The 21,968-nt window shown below is 41.3% G+C and overlaps 1 protein-coding gene across 3 annotated transcripts in view; it reads right to left on the reverse strand.

Moving 5' to 3' along the window:
• Positions 1-21,968, reverse strand: part of LOC140255954 (uncharacterized) — a 189,560-nt gene that overhangs the window by 31,062 nt on the left and 136,530 nt on the right. Inside the window, exons 24-38 of one of the 3 annotated variants that reach the window (XR_011904619.1) lie at positions 21,755-21,883; positions 21,028-21,156; positions 20,769-20,897; positions 19,754-19,882; positions 15,353-15,481; positions 14,265-14,390; positions 13,678-13,806; positions 11,784-11,912; positions 11,438-11,566; positions 10,680-10,805; positions 7,855-7,983; positions 7,203-7,348; positions 3,858-3,924; positions 2,791-2,959; positions 1,648-1,744 (exon numbers count right to left, since the gene is read on the reverse strand). Coding sequence is in view for 2 of the 3 variants with exons in the window: in XM_072343997.1 (XP_072200098.1) it covers positions 7,269-7,348; positions 7,855-7,983; positions 10,680-10,805; positions 11,438-11,566; positions 11,784-11,912; positions 13,678-13,806; positions 14,265-14,390; positions 15,353-15,481; positions 19,754-19,882; positions 20,769-20,897; positions 21,028-21,156; positions 21,755-21,883 (1,493 nt within the window). In the remaining variant the exon portion in view is untranslated. Of the gene's footprint in view, positions 1-1,647; positions 1,745-2,790; positions 2,960-3,857; positions 3,925-4,657; positions 7,349-7,854; positions 7,984-10,679; positions 10,806-11,437; positions 11,567-11,782; positions 11,913-13,677; positions 13,807-14,264; positions 14,391-15,352; positions 15,482-19,753; positions 19,883-20,768; positions 20,898-21,027; positions 21,157-21,754; positions 21,884-21,968 lie in introns of those variants that run through there. The other 2 variants (XM_072343997.1, XM_072343998.1) reach the window with 2 other exon arrangements.

Genomic DNA, 21,968 nt, shown 5'->3' on the forward strand with positions numbered 1-21,968 from the left:
CCCACCCCTCATTACCCAGGAGTACATCCCATATATAACGTGATGCTTTTATGCTTGCTGTTCTGTACTTCATACATACCCTTAAGGTTAAAGCAATAATTAAGAGCAGATTTCTCGTGTGCCTAGTAGAGTAAGGCCAAGATCCACACTGGCTACCACAACATAAATGTCAAATAGAAAAGTAAAAAAAACCAAACCGACAGGCAGGAATTGCCCCTGCAGCCTCTGCTCGTACTGATCTTACTCTTTGTTGATGACATACAGAAAGAAATCTCACTGCACATCTTACAAGACATATAAATCATTCAAAACTGGATTCCTGGCTGAAAAAAAACACCAGCTGCAAAAACCAGAGCATTTTCATTAAGTCACTTTGTAAGTAATTTATAGCACTCCAAGACTGACAAAATAACAAAGAAATGACAGGGCAGCTTCTTATTAATTAGAGCTGGAACAACGGGACAGAATCAGTGTGAACAGTGCAGTATTTCAACCCCAAATGGGGCTCCACTAGAGCAGGAAACGTGCACTCACTTAACCCTGTTGCCCCCACATCTTCTGAGCAGTACAGGCATGAGACAAACCTTGAAGTTTCACAGCAGGTTTCCTTCATGCTTCTGGAAGAACTCTGAAGGAGTTGTAGGCAGGTGTAGAAAACATCAATGCAGAAACCTGCAAATTTTGTATTTCTGCTGCTAAGAGGTCTGTGTAAGTGCTGGGGCCATATGAACAGATGGACTTCTGCTGCTTAGGACAAGCAGAGTGGCCTCAGGCAGGACCAACACTGCTCCAGTTGAGAAGCCTTTGCTCAGATGGACCACACTCTGCTACCGATGCTGGTAGGTCATAGCTTGCTACCTTCATTAATTAATCGAAATTTGACCTCCAGGCAGCAGTAGGATTAGCTTGGATCTCTTACATCAAGCAATCACAGCCCTTAAAGTAATTAATTAAATTCTCATTAGGTTTTTGGAGTCACTAGAGGGAGACATGAGAACATGCCGTAAGCCAAGATGTTACATCTGGACTGGAGAAAACACCCATTAGATGGTGGCATGAAGCATTTTAAAAATTAACTATAATATCTACACCACATGCAGCTTCTCAAGATGTTTTGCTGTCATCAGCTTACTAAAAGATAAAGATTTATTGGGCTATTACTGAGAAGGAAGCTAGATACTGCCAAATGGCATGGACAGTTAAATGACTAGTTGCTGACATCTTTATTCATATATAAAACAACAGAGTTGAAAGTGTTTTTTTTAACGACTATGCTTGAAGAAGTCAACAAAGCGGTATCTTATCGTACAGAACTTATAAGTCATTTTTAAATCATTCCCAGGTTTTGGACAGTTTGTTTTTTATTGTTATTTTTCCCTCTTACTGTATATACAGAATACTGCACTATCACTCTGTGAACTTTCAGAGTGGAGTGAAATAAGAGATAACAATACAGGCTACAGATGGGCTTAACTCTGCCTGAAGATGCTGAAGGGACCGTGACACAAAGCAGTGCTCCCAACATTGCAGTCACAACATTACTCTCGTCCCCATTGACATACATGTACTGAGAGGATATGTGAACTTTTCAAGCAATATTGACACAGACCAATGCTAGCTTTGCGCAGGTTGGGTGCATTAACTCACCATGTCTATATTTGATCGGCTCTTAACAGCAGCCACTGGGACTGAGGGGTTACTGCAATAACTTCAACAGCTTCACTAAATGGTTTAAGTGTTGCTTCTAATAAAAAAAAAAAAAAAAAAAAAAAAAAGTATGGAACACGTTACAAGAATTATTAGACTATCTTTACAACACACGTCAAAAAGATGACAAACCTAATGAAGTTAATTATTCTACTCCTTGCTGAAAACTGTATGAAAAATGAAGTAAATCGCATACATCAAAATCCTGCAGTATTGTAGAGCTCAATTTAAGAAGTGTTTGCTCTGAAATTTAAATATAAGTCCAAGTCTGTAAAGCTGTTCTCCCAGGGTCTAACTCTCCACATCTGCCCACTTCTTCTCCAACAGCTTGATATACTGTCACCCCTTTGTTACACGTTTTGAATTCAATTTAGCATGCTACTTCCAATTAACCAGCACACACTTACTGCATTATTTGGCATTAAACAGGCCCATGTGTTCCTTTAGCTCCTGCCAATGTGAGAAGACAATACCCTTAAGGTGAACAAGGCTATATGTTCTGTGAGTATTAGGCTCTGGGAAGTGTCCAAGAAGTCTGATGGAAGCCTGCAGGTGTGCGGTTTCAAATGCCTTCAAAGTGCTTAATGCCCAAGTCTTCCAGAAATGTTACACTTCATAACCAGCTTCTTCCAACAAGATTTATGCTCTGTTTTGAATATTTCTTCTGCTCTGGAGTCTGCATGCCAGAAACCTCTATTTATCAGGCTCATTCACAGGACAAGTTGCTCTGGTCAGGGATCTTTATATAAACCCATTTATACATAAGGTCATTACTTATTCCATACAAACCACTAAAAGCAGATGTGATTTCCAAGTGCTTGCTCTGAATGTAAATTAGTTTAATAAATTTTCATCTACAATGCAACTCTTTGGCACTAAGACCATCAATAAAGAGAAAATGAGCAAATTTAATGACATCTTAACGTGAAAAATAGCATCCTTTCACTATGATATGGGTACAAAAGAAAGTATGGTACAGATTTGGGGTATATCCCACATGTTCTTAGAAAAAGACTACAAACCCATAGACATAATAGTGTTATGCATGTGCTTGTTGATAGCAATAGAACAAGCAATACATACTCTAAAAGCAGAGAATCCTTGCTTGCTACTGAAAATTGCTTTATAGTGTTAGAATCTAGAGCTTTGGCCCTGCAAAATAATTGCTGGGCATGGCTGCAGCAGTCAGTCGTGGGTCAACACACAGCAAAAGTCCTTCAGGATCCAGGGTTTGAGAAGGTATCCAGCCTGGCTACAAAAGAAAAAAAGAGGGATGGGGATGATGAAGGTTTCACCAGTTCTTTTTAAGAACTCTTCAGAATTCTGCTCTGATCATAAAAAAAGCAAACTCTATCAGAGATGTTGTTTTTTGTCATTGTTAGATCAACAACATGAAGCCACGATGGCTCCAAACTCTGTCTTTTGCTCTTCTGGAAAGGACATAAAGGTATAATTTCCATGTTTGTCCTGTTGGCAACTTTTGATACTATGATGGTTATTACTTACACAAACAGAAATCTGCAGCCAATCAAAATAATATGGTTGGCAAGAAATCTGGGTAAACTTTAATAGCTATGGTTCTTCAACATAAAAAGGATAAAAGTGGAATAATAATTTTTGGCAGGAGAAGCGGGGAATTTTAAAAATTCTGATTGTTTTCCTATGAGGATACTGTTATAAATACTGAAGTCTAACTTAAAACATGTTGTTCTGGTTTCATGAATTCTCATTGAATAAAATTCTGCCGGACCCACTGAGTTACACTCAACTCATTGCCACTCTTCTCAAACTGGAGTTATCTGGAATGGCAGAGAGTGGCATCTGGCACAGAAATAGCATGTTCAAAATAATTTAAAGGTCTTTCTGAAAGGAGTTATCTGCATATGCAAGAGTGTTACAGTGGAATACACAGAGCGCTCATTTCAAGAAAGCATAATTAACTTAGGTCCTCTGGGAAACAGAGCCAAGAAAGTTATTTACCAAGTGGAAGACAGACATAAATTTAGTCACAAAAAGCATTCTCACTGAAATTTTTGCTTTCATGTTCAACAAGTGCCAGTGCTATGTTCAGGATGCTATCTTCCTGACACTGATTCCACTGATGAACAAAATAAGGGGAGTTTATTTGCTTTAGAAGTAATTAAGCTCACCTTCTGTAACGTGAATCAGCTAGGATATTAATTTAGTGGATTTTCCATTACCAAAAGTACACGCAGTCTAAGAAAAACAATTTAGCACAGAATAAGGTAAATATGTTAATATGAAGACAGGAACAGTGTCAAAATATACTATTGATTACACAAGCAAGTAAACTGACTTATTATTATTTATTAATGCTAATTATGACTAGCGTTAGCTTTTCTTCCAGAAACTGACATCCTGTAAACATTTTCCCTGCCTTGTGAAAAGTGAAAACCTTCACATATAGCAAACCAAGAAAAAGCAATGAAAAGTAATCTAGGAAAGGTCCTCTAAAATTTTTGAAATACATATTTTTGATTTGTACCTTTATATGGCTGAACTTTATTCTATGTTTTGGAACAGAAAATCATGTTGAGATCCAAATCAGGACAATCTGTTCTATGGAACTGAAGTAAACTTCTTTCCCCAGGGTAAGAACATTAAGTAATTATGACGTATTTTGAAGAAGGAGTTAATAAAAAAAGACTGTTACATATGAATAGTTTTGTATGAATTGGCATTTTCCTACTTAACTTAAAAAAATAAGTCTGCTGAAGTATTTCCCAAGCAGATCTTCTTGGGCTTCTGATTCATCGGTACAGACTCAGCATCAACCACTTATAATGCATGTTTCATCACATACCTAAAATGGTGACATTCTTCAATAATACTCAATACAAAACCTTTTATTTCCTTTATAGTACATATTTACAATTCTAATATCAAGTTACTGTGGAAAATGTAAACAAGGTACATAGGTGTAAAGAATATGGCTTGAGAAAAGCTTCCCCTTTGATTAGCTGCTCCAATCACATATAAGTATACTTAGACATGTAGATAAGAAAGGGCAGTATGTTTTATAAACTGCTGTCAAACAGTAAAATGTAAGCTCTCAGGTTTTATGCATTAGCTGCCGAGTAACCATATCAGAAAGTGAGCATCTTTCTGAAAATTATTTCCAATAAACTGGAACAAGGCCAATGGAAGGTCAGTAAGGTGAGAAGAAACTGGGGCACACATCATGCAAGGTGAGATGAGGCAGCCTTCAGTCTTCAGTCTTCAGAAGAGAAGACCATGGGAAGGTCTACGACTGTCTTCAACCACTCTATGAGGGCTGCAGACAAGATGAAGACAAGCTCTTCTCAGAGGTGCACTTTGAAAGGACAAGAAGCAGTGAATGGAAGTTGAAATGTGGGAAATCCTGGTTATAAACTAGAGGAAATATATCACGGGTAGGAAATTTTCATTAGGGCATGTTCCCAAAGAGGCTGAGGGCTCTCCATCCCTGGAGATATTGGAAACAACTGGATGAATCTCTGAGCAATCTCATTTAGCTTTGGAGGCGGTCTGAAGAGAAATTCGGACCTCCAGATCTCATCCAATCTCATTCTTTAATATGAAAAATCTTGAGGCTGTTCCTACACTACTATTCTAGTTTGGCTCTGTGGTGAATCTATAGTTGAAATCAAAAGATGTCTGCTGCTGGGCCTGGATGTTTGTTTTTTCTCCATCAGTTACTATGATGATAACTAATTGCCTTGCACAAGATTTACCTAAATAGTTCCAATTCAGTGAAATTGCCCCAGCTTCACAGTTGGAGATCAGACCTAGGCCAGCACATCTCCAAAAGAACATTTTAACTACCATGGCTTACAGAAAAAATTCTGCCGAGAACAACTCACTTCAGACTAGTTTGGGAATGTGTACATCAAGCAAAGTTTGTTTTGCAATTTACAGAGCTATCATAAAGAAAGGACAAGAGATCAGAATCAGCTCCTGACATTTTCTGGCTGAAAGCACAGTTGGTTGGTTCGTCTGGTTGCAGTCACAGATATCTCCGCTGAGTTTAGGATGGCTTCCAATACCCACGAAGTTTTGAATAACAACAATAAGACTTCCACAAGGCTTGAAAAAACACCTAGTAAACCTTTATTGCTTCCAAAAGATCACAGCTTGAATTGCAGTTCCAGGTGAGCAAGCAATACTTGCTTCAAACCAGGCAGCTTGGTTTAAGACTTGAAGAGAACCAAGAGGTAACTGTTGCTTCACATACTCATTATTCAATTGCAACCATAAACATTATTAAAAATCACAAGTGAGCATCAATTAGTGTCACTTTCTCTCTTCTATGACAAAAATCCCTTGCAGAGTTGTGATTCGTTGTGGTGTGTGAATGGTAATGCAAGTATGAACACAAAACCTAGAACAACATGTGCTACCTGGTCAACAGAGCCAATGGTCCTGATGCCTTTGACCAAGGGCACCCCTGATTTAGTAAGAATCAAGAGGTTACTGAGCATGTTTTGTAACTCTTAACCTAAAGAGAAGTACAAAGAGTTACTCTGAAATCTTTTAGCCTTGTTAACTCAGCATACTAAAATAAAGAATATTATTTCTTAATAATGACTTGGTCCTATATTAAAGAACAGCCTGTGTAACCAGACAAAAATAGCACCAAAATGTCCTTGTTCTAAGTGACCAACAGCAGCTGTTGAATGGTATTGGAACTTATTAAAGCTGATAATTAAATTATTGTGTTGTAAGAGCACATTATAATCCTTTACATAAAGAGAACACAGATTATTGTTGCACGTCTATCCTCACTATCTGCTTTCTCCATCCAAGATAAAGCTTCCTCTATTGTAAGGTTTTACAAGAACTGCTGTACAGTTTGACTTAACAAACTGCTGAGAAACTCCACTGATGAGATGACAGAACACAGAAAACCAGAGGAGCTTGACAGTTAACATCATGCTCTTTAGAAAGGAGCCTCAGATGCAAGCAAGATACGGGTGGAGAACTTCCAGTCAGCCAATCCACATTTGAAATGTGGTTTATATTCTCATATGAATAAATAACTTGTCAAGGATTGTGGCATATTCTTCATCAGCTGTAATTTTAAGACTGGATGCTTTTTTAGAACATTGTTTTCCACGGAGGAACTAATTTGGTGAATCCTGCCGGTTTCTGAGCAATGTGATTTTGCAGAGAACCTGCACTGGCTTCATAATCTGTTAAATGCTCATTTAACATGGTGTGGCTCACTCTAAATTGATATGTTACTGATACTCTTTGGAGCTGGTTTCACAAAAAGCAAAAAGAGAACAAAAAACCCACATGTCCAAGCTTTCAAGCAACAAATTATACTACATATCAGAAAGAATGTCCCAAGTAGACTAATGGAGAGGCAACAGGCTAGGAATAAATACATGAAACAGATTCAACTTTTTAAAAGGAACCAGCAACTAAACGGCCTCTGTAGTCTTCCATAAGAAGTGTGAATACTTCAGTACAATTCAAGCTGAATTGAATACCTGTTTTCATATCCAAATTCAAATACCGTCTGTGCATATAAAAGAGTTCATTTATTAGTCCAAATGTTACTGTTGTAGAGCTCTCGGAAAAATATTCCCTCTTTCTTGAGTTTGTTCTTCATGAAAAGGAAGCTTTGGAGGGCCACCTAGAGAATTAAGTAGAAATGCAGCCTTAGGTCTGTATAACATTATACTGAAATACAATATAAATCACAGAATTTACACTTATATAACTTAATGAACAATAACCTTCAGAGGAAGGTAGAGGACTGAGTTACATTGGCCACCTCACACAGGCAGGCAGAACAAGCAAGACATTAAAAGAGTCCCTCAGATGTTCCATAGTATTTCCTAAACCATGGGAAGAACTGCATGGTTTACCAGCAAGCTGACCATGTTTAGATTACATATGGGAGAAAAGTTTTGCAGGGTGCTACACATCATTAAAACAAGTAATTACCAAAATGAAAAACCAAAAAACTAACCAAACCTTTTGTTGAGCATTTTATCATCCACACAGATCCATCTGAGTCTATCTCCTGACATTTTAACTTCTTATTCAGCCACTTATCACATTTCACCATGCTCTTCAACCCACAACCATGGTCAGAGAACAATGTCTCTAAGAAAGTCAACCTCCACCCTGTGTTACCTTCCTTGCAGGTTGGCCCCATCCACGTGGCTGGACAGACACATTTCCCATTGTAAGGGTTGCACTGGGACTTGCTGGCACACTGGCATCTCAGAGAGCAGTTGGGGCCGTACTGGTGTGAACGGCAGCCTGGAAGGACAGAAGTGTTTGGAAGAGGGTGAATGCTTCTCCCTGCTAGATGGCTGTGCTACGCTGAGGAGCATCCTTGAAAGTGCATGAAATAGAAATTCAGACCAAAGTCAGCATCCAGAGTGAAATGCACAAACAATAAGAAAATTAGGGATATTTATTTAGGAAAAAAAAAAAAAAAAAATTAAACATTTAAGTCCCTGGATTATCACTGGGAGAGAACATAGACCTCACACACAAGTTCTGGTGAGAACACAGATCTCCTTCTATCTCTTCAAAGGGGAAGCTTTGTGAGATCAACAGATGAACTGAAAATAATATTGTTTTTTTAAAAAACCTCTTCATATAATTTCACAAGGTTAATTCTTCTAACCCAGACTCTTACTTTCCCTAAAGTTAAGTGTTTATCAGTATAAAACTAAAAAAGCCTCAGCAAGTTATTATACTGTATAAGAAATTGTCCTAAATTATGACATGCTTTTGCTGTATTTCTCTCAGGTTTGGGATTGGGAATCTGCTTTGACACCTACATCTGCTAACACTGAGTCATAACACTTTGGAAAGCCTTGCAGTCCTCAAGCTTTATCTGTGTCCCACCTGTCCCGAAGAAGTTCCCAAAAGGGGAACCATCCCTGGCATAAACTCAGGGGCTGGTAGCCCAAAAGGAGAGGTTTTAGGGCTGCCTGGCTATCAGTGTGGAGTAGAAAAGAGCTTTCACTCAAGCAATTTCCAAATAGAAATCAATCCATTTTAGGTATGTTTGTACACCATACCCACATTGCACAATTTGGTTACCTCCTGGCAATATAAACTCACAAAGGTCTCACTCCCAGCTCTGCAAAGGATGGGCAAATACATTCTATGGATAAATTCTCCTTGCAATTTTTTTATAAGCGGCAAAGCACAGGAAAGAAGGGAAAGTCCCCAGCAGGTCCCAAGGCAGGGTGCTGAGAGTCCTGCACACAACAACCTTCTCTCCCTCACCTCATCAACAGTGCTATAAGTAACCCAGGCTGCCTTTATCACATAGCACCGAGCCCCCAGCCCTACATCAGCTGCAGCCCCTGCACATGGGAGAACCCTCCCCAAGTGCTCAGAGCTTGGCCTTTTCAATTAGGAAATGTTATGAGAAAAGGTCTCCACAAACACCTCTGGACCTGATTTTAATTTATGTAATACCACATTTTCATGTTAATAACAACGTGTATTTAAGACATCTGTTTGAAAGTCTGCAATGTTAATTTACTACAGAAATGGAACGCCCATAAAAGTCTGTTATATTCTCTCCCTCTCTTTCTCTCTCTCTCTCTCTTTTTTTTTTTTTTCTTTTTTTTTTTTTAATTAACATTTTGCCTGTTTAATGGGTGCTTTACCAGAGTTCAAATTAAAATCATGCCTTTTATCTTTATGGCTGCTGCACAGACACAGCTGCTCACAGTTATATCACAGATGAACTGAGCCTAATTGAAAATAAAAATGCAAATAAAACCTACCCCATAACAGCTTTTCATGGATGGGGGCAACCCTGGCTGATTTAAGAAAAATAAAAATGACTCCTAGAGTTTGCAAGAAGCAAAACCTCGGTTCACACTATTGGTGCTGAGCTTCCCCCTTGTGTTCCACTGTTGCTAGAATCACACTGGAAAGGCCTCTGATGCACAGTGCTCAGTGCAGGGTGGCTGAAGTCCCAGTGGCACCAGTGCAGGAGGATGAGCTGCCCAGTTCCTAGCAAGAAGATGGTGCAGGTCAGCAAGCAAGTCAATCTCCATTTTAGTTTTTGGGGTTGCAGTAGCTCAGGCTCCCAGAGATTACTTGACTTCTTGCTTGCATTAATAACAGGGTGTTCAGAGCTGTTTCCTGCCCTATCCCAGAGCAAAAGGATGAGGAATGTGGTGAACCATTTGTGATATTGGGAACTGGGAGGAATGTGGTTCCTTGCGTGATCCTTCAATATTAGAACATGGATGCTCACCTCCCTCTACATTGCTTGTTGGGATCACAAATCTCTTTTTACACTTGCTTAAAGAAAAGTGCAGTTCCTTTAATTGATTTCACTAAATTTCCACCAGCAAAACTGAGATCAGAATCTGTCTCAAGAATCCCTGTCCTTACCACCTCTCAGCCCTCAAATTCACTGGAGAATTCTCTCACCTATTTTTACAACCCTGCTGCAAAAAAATTCTGCTTTTGTGGGCCAACCATTTAGCAAACACACAGCTCCTGCGCTGCAAATGAGGCAACACTATTTGGATTCATTGTTCCCAGACTACCGCTGAATCTCAAAGTCAGAACACTGCAGCAGCTCCACCACCCTCACCTCGAGTCGGGCACACTTTGAGCTCTTTGAAGAGCTCCATAAGTGCTCCCATGACAAAATCCCCATGGGTCCCAATCCCTTTGTGTCCTGTTGTAGTATCCTCGAGTCCTTCCTACTGTGCTGTGCTGACATGACAAGTGACACTCTACTGCTGACCCATACATAGTTTTCCTATCAATCCATCAGCTTAAATATTGATTATATCAGAGTACAGCCTATTGATAAACCTGGCAACCTGCAAGAGAATACTTTGCTGCTAGCAGTGTGTCCTGGAATACTTTGTACTGGCACACATCCTTTTGCAGTTGTGCTCAGAACAACCAGTGGGTCTCACTGCTCTAATTGCATGTACTCCAGCACACAAGAAATACTCCCTTACCAATGTCACATTTGTCCCCAGTCTTTCCAGGTGGGCAGAGGCACTTCCCAGTGGCTGGATCACAGGGAGCTCCTCCGCAGTCACACCGGCGCTGGCACTGCTCACCAAAGTGCCCGCTGGCACAGCCTGGAGGGAAGAGCCCCATAAATGCCCCTGTTAGGAGTCCTGCACACCAACATCACAACAAATACATCAGCCAAAGCAGGGCTTGAAGGATGGCTCAGAGGAAAGTTCGTAAACTCTGAGCTGAACTCAGTACTAATGCCAAGTTTAATGAAGGATCGAATGTAGCGGATAGGCATAATATTTATGTGTGCTCTCTTTAAGTTGGTTTCATCTAATCCAACTTATCAAAAGTATTTGTAAATCTGTCCCAAAACGTTACTGGCACTTATTTTCATTTTTAATTAGGGCTCTTTAGAAGACCATTTCATAACACTCAACTGGTCTGACATGCATCAATTTAATAATTTTACTTGGAATTTTAGAAGCAAACTTTAAATCAGTAAAAGAAACTTATTCTTAATAAACAACATGTGGAACTCATTGCTGCAAGACACCATGGAGACCGGGACTTTCACTGTGCTAATCAGAACCAGAGTGGTTAATGTATAAGGAATTGAGAACACCCGGCTACGGAACAGGTAAGAGATCACAAATTCATAAGGAGCAAAGTATGGAAGAAGTGGCTCTGAACAAACAAACATTTAGATAAGGATGTAGTTTATTTGCTTTTTAAACCAGGTGAGTGTAAGTACCTTTCTCACAATGGATACCGTGGTACCCCGGAGGACAAACGCACTGTCCCATCACGGCATCGCAGCTTGCTCCATTTTTACAGGCACATGCATGAAGGCAGCTCAGCCCATAAAACCCGGGGGGGCACCCTGAGAAAGAAATGTGTCAAGTAAAGAAAGAGGAGGAAGAAAAATATGGATCCATTTAAGCCCCTCTATAGTTGCAGCTACCTTATTTGGGAGCCAGAAAAATTGATATTTGCCATTGTCAGTAATAATCTATTTTGCTCTACAGTAGTACCCCTAAGCCCCCATTTGCCCCTGCAGGAGGACAGGTGGTGGGGCTGTGTGGGGTGTGTGTACTCACCATGCTCACAGGAGCGCCCATAGAACCCCGCGGGGCAGAGGCAGCAGCCCATGAACCTGTCGCAGGTGCCGTTGTGCTGGCATGAGCAGTCCAAGCTGCAGCTGGGGCCATACTTGCCAGGGAGACATTCTGCTGGCCGTGCATGGACAAAGAAAAAGGACAAAATAAACCCAATCACACACCAAAACCTGATGCCTTTACAGCTGAGGCATGATGCCCACATAGTAACTTGAAGAGCTCAGGTGAACACTCATGAATTTCTTTCTCTCCATGCAGTTGTGCACACTGAAGACATGGCATTTCTGCCCCAATACTATGTATTTACACACTTTGATGAGGATTTATACTTTATAGATGTTTGAAGAGTTCAATTTTCTTGTGCTATATTGTTTATATTGAACCTTCCCAGCCCCTCAAGTGTTGTAAAGGCACATAATAAATGATATTTTCTTTTCCCACCCTCTACATCTATAGCAATGCTTTCTTTTACACGTATACAAAGTGTGAAAGAAAACATACAGCATTTCCTTCTCCATGTTATCATTGGAATTCACAGTATTTGAACTCTACATAAAAAGGGGAGGTCTCTTTTTCACACATTGACTTTCCATGTATAACTAGACATCTACTTGTACTGAACTAAGTGCATCTCAAATTATCGAAAGCCATGTCATGCAAAATTGACTGGGTCAATATAACTAATAGGGGTATAATTTCTGCAGAAGTGGTAACTGGACGCTGCAGAGACCAACTTAACTGAGCATGGCCATGCACATAATTGGATTCATAACTGCAAATGGCAGATAAGATCTTTTGAGAACATCGTATTTAATCACCAGAAAAAGATACATGATTAGATGTTTTTGATTTCTAGTCAAAACAGGCTCAAAACCACACTGCCGTGGAAATAAAGATTCAGTTTTCTAATAGCTTGTTATGTATGTCAAAAGACAACCGTGAAGATCTTCCTAGAGATACAGCACTCCATCCTTTGCACAATGTGCACATCTCTCCCCAGTGTTTGACACCAGAGACGTTTTACTAAAGCACATCTAGAGGATGCACACATGAGACGTTGCTCCACGTTAGCACAACCCAATTACGGTTTGCAGCCCAAACAGCCCACGGACAGTTATAAAGATTTCAGGGAGCACACTGTCCACACAACACTATGTCAGCCAGTTATTGGTAAACAGCACTAATTTTTGGAAGGAGGAAAGAGGTATTTTAGTACTCGTCCACAGTGGTACTGACATCACCACCTCTCCAGTTGGCAGCTATTCTGTATACATAAAGCAGGGCTCTGAATCCCATGTCTTTCAGGAGATGGAAAGAAAGAAAAGACACATAAAAACACTCCATACTCATTCTGTTAAGTGTGCTTTGTCTTGTATAAGGGAGAGATGACACAGAGAAGTGAGGACAAGATAGCATGATAATTTCAATTGTTTCGGACAGATGTTGCCAGAATGTCAGGGAAGTCAATACATGAGACATTTAACTGCAGTCCTGTGCCAAAGGGAAGAGAAAATGGAGAAAGGAAATAAGATGGATAGAGATGCTGGCTTCTGCTGACCTCAGGGGAGCGATTCAAAGAAGATACCAAAAAAATGTTCCCATGAACATAAGAACAAAAAGTTGGATAGCAGAAGAAATAAAGAGTCCATTCAAAGGAATTTACAAGGATTACAGAGCAAGACTCACAATGAAACTGTTTCTAAAAAGAGATCTAAAGCTCTAACTTTGGGCAAAGCAGCATGAAAGAGGCTATAAAGATGAATGCAGCTGGTAGTGAGATTAATTGAGGAAAACCTGTTCCTTTTTTGAAAGCCCACAGCCAGTGCAAACCCCTGCTTGACTATACGTGTTCATTACTATCAAAGCAGGACGTTACCTTTCTCACACGATTTTCCTGTCCAGCCAAGTCCACAAGTGCAGCTGCCATCCACGTGGTTGCAGATAGCACCATTCTGACATCTGCATGTCAGACGGCAGCTGGGGCCGAACTGTCCCTGGGGACACACTACAGAGAATTAACAAAGTTTGGAAAAAAAATAATAAATCTACATCCCCCCAAAAAGATGAAAGTGACAGGGAGTAAATACAAGCACGTGCTCTCCATTGAGTATGCTAAGTAATGTCCACTCACAGCGCCTTCACTGTGTGGTAAGAGCACTTTCCCCATCTTTAGGTTCATGCTGCTGTATCTGAAAGTAGTGAGTTTATCTTTGCGCAGAAAGCAGTGCGATGGTGCTGGCGGAGGAGCAAAGTGGTGAGATACAGGCAGAGATGGGTAGGAAAAGGGCAGGGCAATGGAACAGAGGGATAAGGCTGAGATCCTGCAAAGTACAGCAAGCATTATCAAGCAAACTTTGGCTTCAAACACAGTGAGAAACACAGCCATAAACAATGCCTGGCACTGAGTTTAAACTGCAACTATGAGCCCAGCTGACAAGCTGAGCTCTGATCCCACTTTGTTACCTTGCTGACAGCCAGGTCCCATTTGGCCAGGAGGACAGGTACAGCTGCCAGTCCGTGGGTCACACTGACCTTTACCGCATGCACAGAACAGGGCGCAGTCCTTCCCATATCGATTTTCTGGGCAAGCTGAAGGAAACACAGACTTCAGTTAGGCACCATGGGTATGCCAGTTTTCATTTCCAACAAAGACAGGATCCTATAGATGGAGTTGGCTTCCACTTAGATCCATCTAATGTGCTTCAAAATGACTATGAAAACAAATCCCATCCAAAGACATGACTGCCTCTTCCTCTGAAATATATATATATATATATATATATTTAAAGGTTATAAACATAATCCATGCTTTCACATGAAATATTTAGTAGGTTTTCCCTCAGTAAGGTAAGTGTGCATATCAGCTGCTCAGACTTCTTTCCTTCCTTAATAATGATGCTCCCCTATGCTCAAGACCAAAGCTATCAACTACTAAGCATTGTCTTTTTGCGAATAAGCTGAAAAAAGCTTCAGAAAGGTGATAAAACATCAGTTAAGCTCTGATTTGCACTGAAACCTCTACGGTTGATACAGGTATAGCAAGTGGAAATCCCAAATGCTCTCTATTTATCCATATTAGGAGATCATAGCTTTGGAAATACCACAGAAATTCAGCCACATGGTTTAGCCCTGAAATAGAGAAGTAGGAGAAGTGTTGTCATGGAGTCTTTACCAGTTTTGCCATGACAAAACTTGATCTTTTTCCCATTTATTGAAAATAATGGCACTGTAGCGTGAAACAAAATATTGAGATAATTTCTCAACCTAGAAATGTTGGACAGGAAGAAGGAACTTGAGCAATTCATGCTGAGTTGGCTCTAGAAACAAATTTGGGCAAGTAGGTTGTAATGCTGGGATGAGTGTCCTTGCTTTTACTCACACAGAAGAGAAGGAAAATATTTTGCAAGAGAATTTTTACAAAGCTGGAATCCCAATTTACAGTTCAAGGAGGAGGTAACTGCAAACTGTCTGTTTTTATACTGACAAATTCTTACGCAGATTATTCTCTCTGCTGGTTTTTTGAAAGAAGCAGAACATGAATGTTGGCTTACTTTTACTACAGTCGGCTCCAATGAAACCAGGCGCGCAATCACAAGTTCCCGACACTGGGTCGCAATGGCCTCCATTCATGCATTTACAGGATTTTTGGCAGTTTGAACCATAAGTACCTTCTGGACACCCTGCTTTAAGAAAAACAAGAAGGCAATTAGGCTATGCTGCTACTGGGACCTTCACATTTCATATCATAAGCCCTTCATTAGATTTGTCCAATATTCAATTTTCATTTTCTAACTCTATTTGCTTCCAGAGGACCAGCAGAAGACATTGACAAGCAGATGGCTGCCTTGGGCAGAGAGCCTCTTTTTGACTCAAAGCCAAAGCCCCAAAGAGCCTGACTGGCTGCTTCTTCTATTTCTCATGCTTGAAGGTAGCAAGAAAACAAGCCCAGTTCTTCAGAGATTTTCCTCATAGATTTCTACACCAAATCAAATTGTTCCCTTTTCCTTTCCATGGCACAGGCAGGAGATGAGGCTCTGGTTTCTCCTACTGGACAACAGCAGCCTGCTTTACCATGAGAAGCCACAAGCAGCACTGTCTCATTTAGTTCCTGTCTTAGCTGAGCATTTCTAGAAAGTGGGCAGGTCTCATCTCATGAAAATGCTAAAGCAGCAAAAGTTGGATTCCTCTATAATCTACACTTTCCCACCCAACTGGAGTTTGCAGTGCTCTGGGAAACCTGGTGAACTGTGGATGGAAGGCTTCAAAAATGTGCACGTGACAGTTAAGTGAAATTTTGGGTGATACCTTCTCATAAAGTAGATACAAGAGAAAGGTGCTTTAAATGCAAAGCCAGAAAACTCTCTGAGAAAAATTAAGATTTGTTTTGTAATAACCCCAACAAACACGAGACCTGGATGGGCTGCCAAGCCAGTGTTACATGGCAATGAGGTTCTCCCAGTTTTCCAGTATACCAGAGGAGTGAAAAGCCTGTGCTTCTAGAGCAATGGGATTGTTGTTCAACAGTTGCATTCATTCTCCTGCCTCTGACTGACATTTCTTTGCTCCTTCCTTCCTTTGCTTAATCTCCACCAAAGGAAAGCTTATGGCTATGTTGGCAATCTGGCTGAATGTATATTTGCACGTCTCCAGGCAACTGATTTCTTGCAATCTCTGTATGAGGAACTATATAAATATATTTTTTTCTGTTTTCTGAAAGCATCAAAGCATGGTCTGAGTGCCTGGAGAAATCCCTGTGTTTTTCAAACCATTCCATAGAGAAGGAGAGCTTAAGGTAAAGCTTTAAAGGGATGCCTTTTGAAATAAAGCTGAAAATTGGCTTCTGCTCAAATCAGGATAGCAGATCATCAGGGCTAAACAGATACACACTTTTCCAACATGCAGATACTCTCCTCAGCCTTTCTCATCTCAATGAATACTTTGTCAGTGCTTCCATCTGTTGGTGCAGAAAATCTGTTTCATGTGCAAACCCTGGCACTGAGGTGTGAGCCCTGCAACATCTATTTCATGGAATTGAAGCTAAGGGCACACCCCGATTCAGTGATTTAATTGGACTCTGAGTGAGCTTCTCTCTTCATCCTCCCTTTCCTTTCAGTCATCATTTGGCTTTTCTCTTTTTTAATTCAGTTTCCCACACTCCCACACACTTGGCTTCTCCCTGGCAAAGCTTTCAGGGTTGTTCCTCAAGACTAGAAAGAGCTGTTCCATTAACAAAAGGGGATGCAGCAATCCCCCCCGTACCAATTTATTTACCCTTGAAACGTTTTGTTCAAGAAGGCAGGACAAAACTGTTGGCTGCATGATTGCTAACAAGGCCATCTCATCTGCTACTGCTCTGGGGGAGAACTATGCAGACAGCTATGGCAATTGACACGCTGTCCTGCCATTTATAAAGAGGGTTAGCCTCTAACCACTAGTTATCTAATAAAGACATTTTCTAATTTAACAGTTTCCTGTGCATTTGACATGTTGTTCTGCAAATGGCAGGAGAAGCAGACAGATTTCTAACTCATTTCCTGAGTTTTCCCTTCTGGTTTGGGTGGTTTTGCCATGACCAATAGTTCCTAAATCTTTTCATACCAACCACATACACTAAGGCTTTCCTTACCACTATTATTAACGCACTGTCAAAAATACATTTTGGAAGCATCTTGTTACCCACAGCTTGAAGGTGAAGTTGGTGATGTCTTTCTGGCTCAGGGCTCACCCGGATTGATAAATGCCACAGAAATGTTGCATGGTGTTTTTGCCCATGACAACTCCCCTGACTGACTCCACTCCAGTAGATCTGCCCATCCGCTGAGTTACAGACAGCTGATGGGAACCTTATTGCTAGTTTGTCTGCTTCCTCAGGATCCTGCCTGAAACAGGAGACTGTTTCAGCTCTTCACTCCAAAATTTGAGAACATGAAAGCCTCATTGCTCTTGGCTCCTGGAAATTTGACTTCCCAGCCAACTACACCTTTTATAGATATTTTCTTGAACCTTTTTTTCACGGTGCTATAAATACAGCAGTAGTTGCCAGAAAGTGATTCCAGCAGCATCCAACCACATGTTGACTGGCCTGAAGCCCGTTTCACATCTCAGGAGCAGCTCCCTATGCTGTTTTTAATATTATGTCGAAAGCTTCTTCACCCTGGAGCAGCCCCAGCTCTCTCTGCAGTGAGGACGGCAGGAACAAGGAGTGTTCCCACCAAAGTCACGCGAGCTATCCACAGTTATCAGATAGGTTGCTTCAAAGTGAGGTCTATAACCTCTCACTCCATTGACATAAAGCTAAAAAAGCCTCAAACGTGAACCGTTTTCCTTCCATTTTTGTCTCTCTCTATGGCTTGGCTTGAACAACATAAGTGAGAATAACAAAAAGAAATGATAGATGCCTGACAAGCTTTCTCCCTCCACAAATATCTCGTTATCTCTCCCGTAAAAGTTTAACAAAAGTCATAATGATTGAGAATTTGCTGTGCATTTATGTAGGACAGCAAAATGCACTGAAGGATCATATCTCATACAATGTAGGTTGATCCTAATGACACTAAAGTCCATGACAACAAGCCCTCCAAATGCAATGAAACACAGATTTCATTTTGTAAGTAATTTCTTCTGTAACAGAACTGGAGTATAATTAATGCTTTAAATCTTAAATTCTCCAGTGAAATCTTAAGGACCTAAGCAAATGTAAGGACATTTATTACAATCTATGGAGAATTAATACCATGTGCACGAGTAATCACTACTGAAAGATTACTACGTTAAAGGTAATAGGCTAACCATGATTAAGTCTTTTAAAATGATGCTGTTAAATAGTTGATCTCCACTACTGCTCTACTATAATATTTATTATAATCTAATGTATAATTGATCCAGATGGCTTTAGTCTAGATTTTGAAGGCTGAATTTCAATCTCTCTCACAGTGAGAACTGATGTACAAAGGAGGATAGAATCAATCCTTACATTTACATTTATATTTTAAAGAATAACTTGTGATGACAGGATGGCAATACAAATGTCTGTCTCCAAACTGAGCCTCTTAGCCATTTCTGCTCAAAGAATAAAGCATAAGTTTAACCCTTACCAGAGCTGTCCATATTGCAGCTGCCTTCTGTGCTGAAATTGTTGCCTGAAAACCAAGCAACCCAAACACAGCCATACTACATTCCTAGGAAGGGAAAATCAGCATTTTCCAGAGACAGAAAGACTGAGTTTGAAAGGACAGACTCTCTCTCTCTCTTTTTAATTACTATTACAAGCACAGAATAAAAACAAAATTAAAGTTGTAAATAAAAAAGTAATTAACTGTCTCCTTTCTCTGGATACTCTGGGATGTGTTTCTTATCAGTTGCCACATTCCACCAGAAACAACTTCACAGATGTCCTAAAATACCAGCATGAGGCATGTGGACCTGGGAATACTTTTTATGATGGCGCATTCAGCCAATTGGCATTTTGTCCTCTACGCTACTCGCCGTTTTTCAATCCAGACTAACAATTTGTTTAATTTCATTGTTCCTCAGAAGGCCCTACAACTTAACTGCCTTTATGAATCACTTAGATTTACTGCCAATCGCAGCTTGTTGTTATCGTAACCATTTGTCCTGACTTCAGCACTCAGAGATTTCAAGAAGTATTTTGGCCGAGGTGTGTTGAAATGAAAGAGCTGCCAATATCCAGGTGTAGCTGAAGATGAGAAGTGTGAGCACAGAGAATTACCCTGATATTCTTCAGCACAGCATGGAACCAGAAAGAATTTAGACAGCAAACCACACTTGTCCCCAGGAAAAAGTAAATCCCTTGCAACAAGGAAGGCACTACTATTACTGTAAATTATCACTGTGCTTACTGCATCTCAGTCAGTGTTGAAGGACAAGATGAATTGAGCACTCCTGCATTTCTGGGATCCCCAGAAGATGAGCATCCCATCTGTGATACTCACGGAGGTCGCACTGGGCCCCATGGTACCCTGGGCGGCACATGCATTGCCCAGTGATGGGGTGACAGTCCTCCTCAGCACGGCAGCGACAGGCTTGGCTGCAGCTCTGGCCATATGTGTTTGGTGGACAAGCTTGGGAAAGAGGAAATGTAAACCAATAAAATTCAATTTGACTTGGTAAATATAGCACTGAAACAAAGAGCAAGCTGAAATTTATTGAATAAAACCCCTGTCTACGGAACGACACCGTCCTCCGGGACTTTGGGTTTATTGCATTTACTTGGGGGTTACTTCACCACTTGATTTTGTTTTGTTCAGTCAATTTGTGCTCAACTGTCAAGGGCCAGATACAATTCTCTTGTCACTAGAGAAAATCATAGGGAAATGTCAGGTAAAATTGACTGAAATAACAGTATAACTCACCAGTGACCAGACATATGGATAAAGATATACTACCTTTTGCAGAAAGTTTAAACTTGCAAAGCTGCTTTGGCACAAACATTTCTGTGGGCTTCACTTTGCCCAGTGTCAAGCACATCATTTCCATTTCTCAGACTTCTCATGTCTAGTTTTTACTGGTGGCTCTGAATGTAGGCACAGCTGAGCTTTGTCTTCCCCCAGGCTTTGTCCAGGCCACCTTGCCCAGAGGACATTAAGGGATAGGAAGGGCAGCAGGGGCACTGCTGCAGCTGTAGGTTATCCAAGCAAACACAGCAGTGGCAGCTTTTACTGGAAGGGCAAGTAATTTTCAGCAAATTTATCCAGATCAGTCTGCATTGGCTGTCAGAAGGCTGAAAACTTCAGGAGAACAAACCTTCCTGCCCAAACCATAGCAAGAACAAAGGCCAGAACTGGCCAAGCCATTTGGTTGAGTGACATGCACATGGAGTGCAGCTGTGCACCGCACTCCTACCCATGTCCAGCTTCACTGCTGCAAAGGCTGTTCCTTCTGCCTTAAACACTGAAGAAATTAATGATTTCCCCATGATTTTTAGTTATTTGCATCCTTACGACTTACTTCTCTCACAGCCATGCCCGGTGAATCCTGGAGGACAGCCGCACTCACCGGTCAGGTGGTGGCAGGGGGTGCCTGCAGGGCAGCGGCACCGCCGGGCACAACCCGCACCGTAGTAGCCAGGCAAGCAGGCTGCAGGAGGACACCAAATCCCATTAGCATCAGGGCAGGATGGCACAAAGCTGCTCCCCTCACTCATCCCTAGCAGCCCCTCAAAACCAACCCAAGCTAGATGTGGGATGCGCACCCCACAGACACTCACGTTTGTCACAGTGCCTGCCTCGCCACCCCTTGGCACAGCGACAAGCCCCTGTTTGGGGGTGGCAGGACACGCTGTGAATGCAGTCACATTGCTCTTCACACCTCTGTCCGAAAAATCCTGGGGGACATGCTGTGGGGAGAAGCAGGCAGAGAGCAAGAGTTGGTGCTGCAGCAGGGATAGCGTGCTGCTTGTTCAGTGCATGGTGATGGGTGCTCAAAGGGCTGCATGCCCAGATAATGTAATTGAAGTAAATATTAAAAATATAAAACCATTTAGCATTGGTTATTAATGAAACCTTGTAACGATGTCTACAGTACAAGTCTAGATGATCTTTATAGATATGGAAACAGCATTTATTTTTACAGTTAGATGCATACACAGAGGGAGAGCTGTCATGGGTCCCTACAGAATGATCAAGGAGAAAGTGAGGCCCAAAGAGTAGTGAGGCTGGCACTATGGGGTGTTATAGGGTGTTACAGGGCTGAACATACAGCGCAATCGTCTGATACCTAGTGCTTATGAGATTACTGTTTAAGGGATTTACATGGATGTAAACATACCAACTACATTAAATCTGGGCAATCTGTGAGACCTGAACCATTACAGCAGCAGCAGTTCTGCCTGCAGCCTGCTCCATACCTCACATCCTGACACTCTACAGTCAGACAGCATGGTGACAGCTCAGTGACACAGGGCACAGGAGTACCAAAGGACTGAGAATACCTACCAAGCTTGCAGGGTGTTCCTGTCTGGCCCTTGGGACACTGGCACTCGCCAGTCACAGGGTCACATGCAGTTTGCCCTGAGCAGATGCAGCGCTGCAGGCAGCCGGCACCATGCCAGCCTGGGGGACAGGCTGAAGAGAGGAGAGAGAGCAACAAAGCCATGAGTTAGAGGGGCAGGAGGACATGAGTGGGACACAAACTTTCACCTTCCATTGC

Source organism: Excalfactoria chinensis, chromosome 9 (genome assembly GCF_039878825.1).
Source record: "Excalfactoria chinensis isolate bCotChi1 chromosome 9, bCotChi1.hap2, whole genome shotgun sequence".
NCBI lineage: Eukaryota > Metazoa > Chordata > Aves > Galliformes > Phasianidae > Excalfactoria > Excalfactoria chinensis.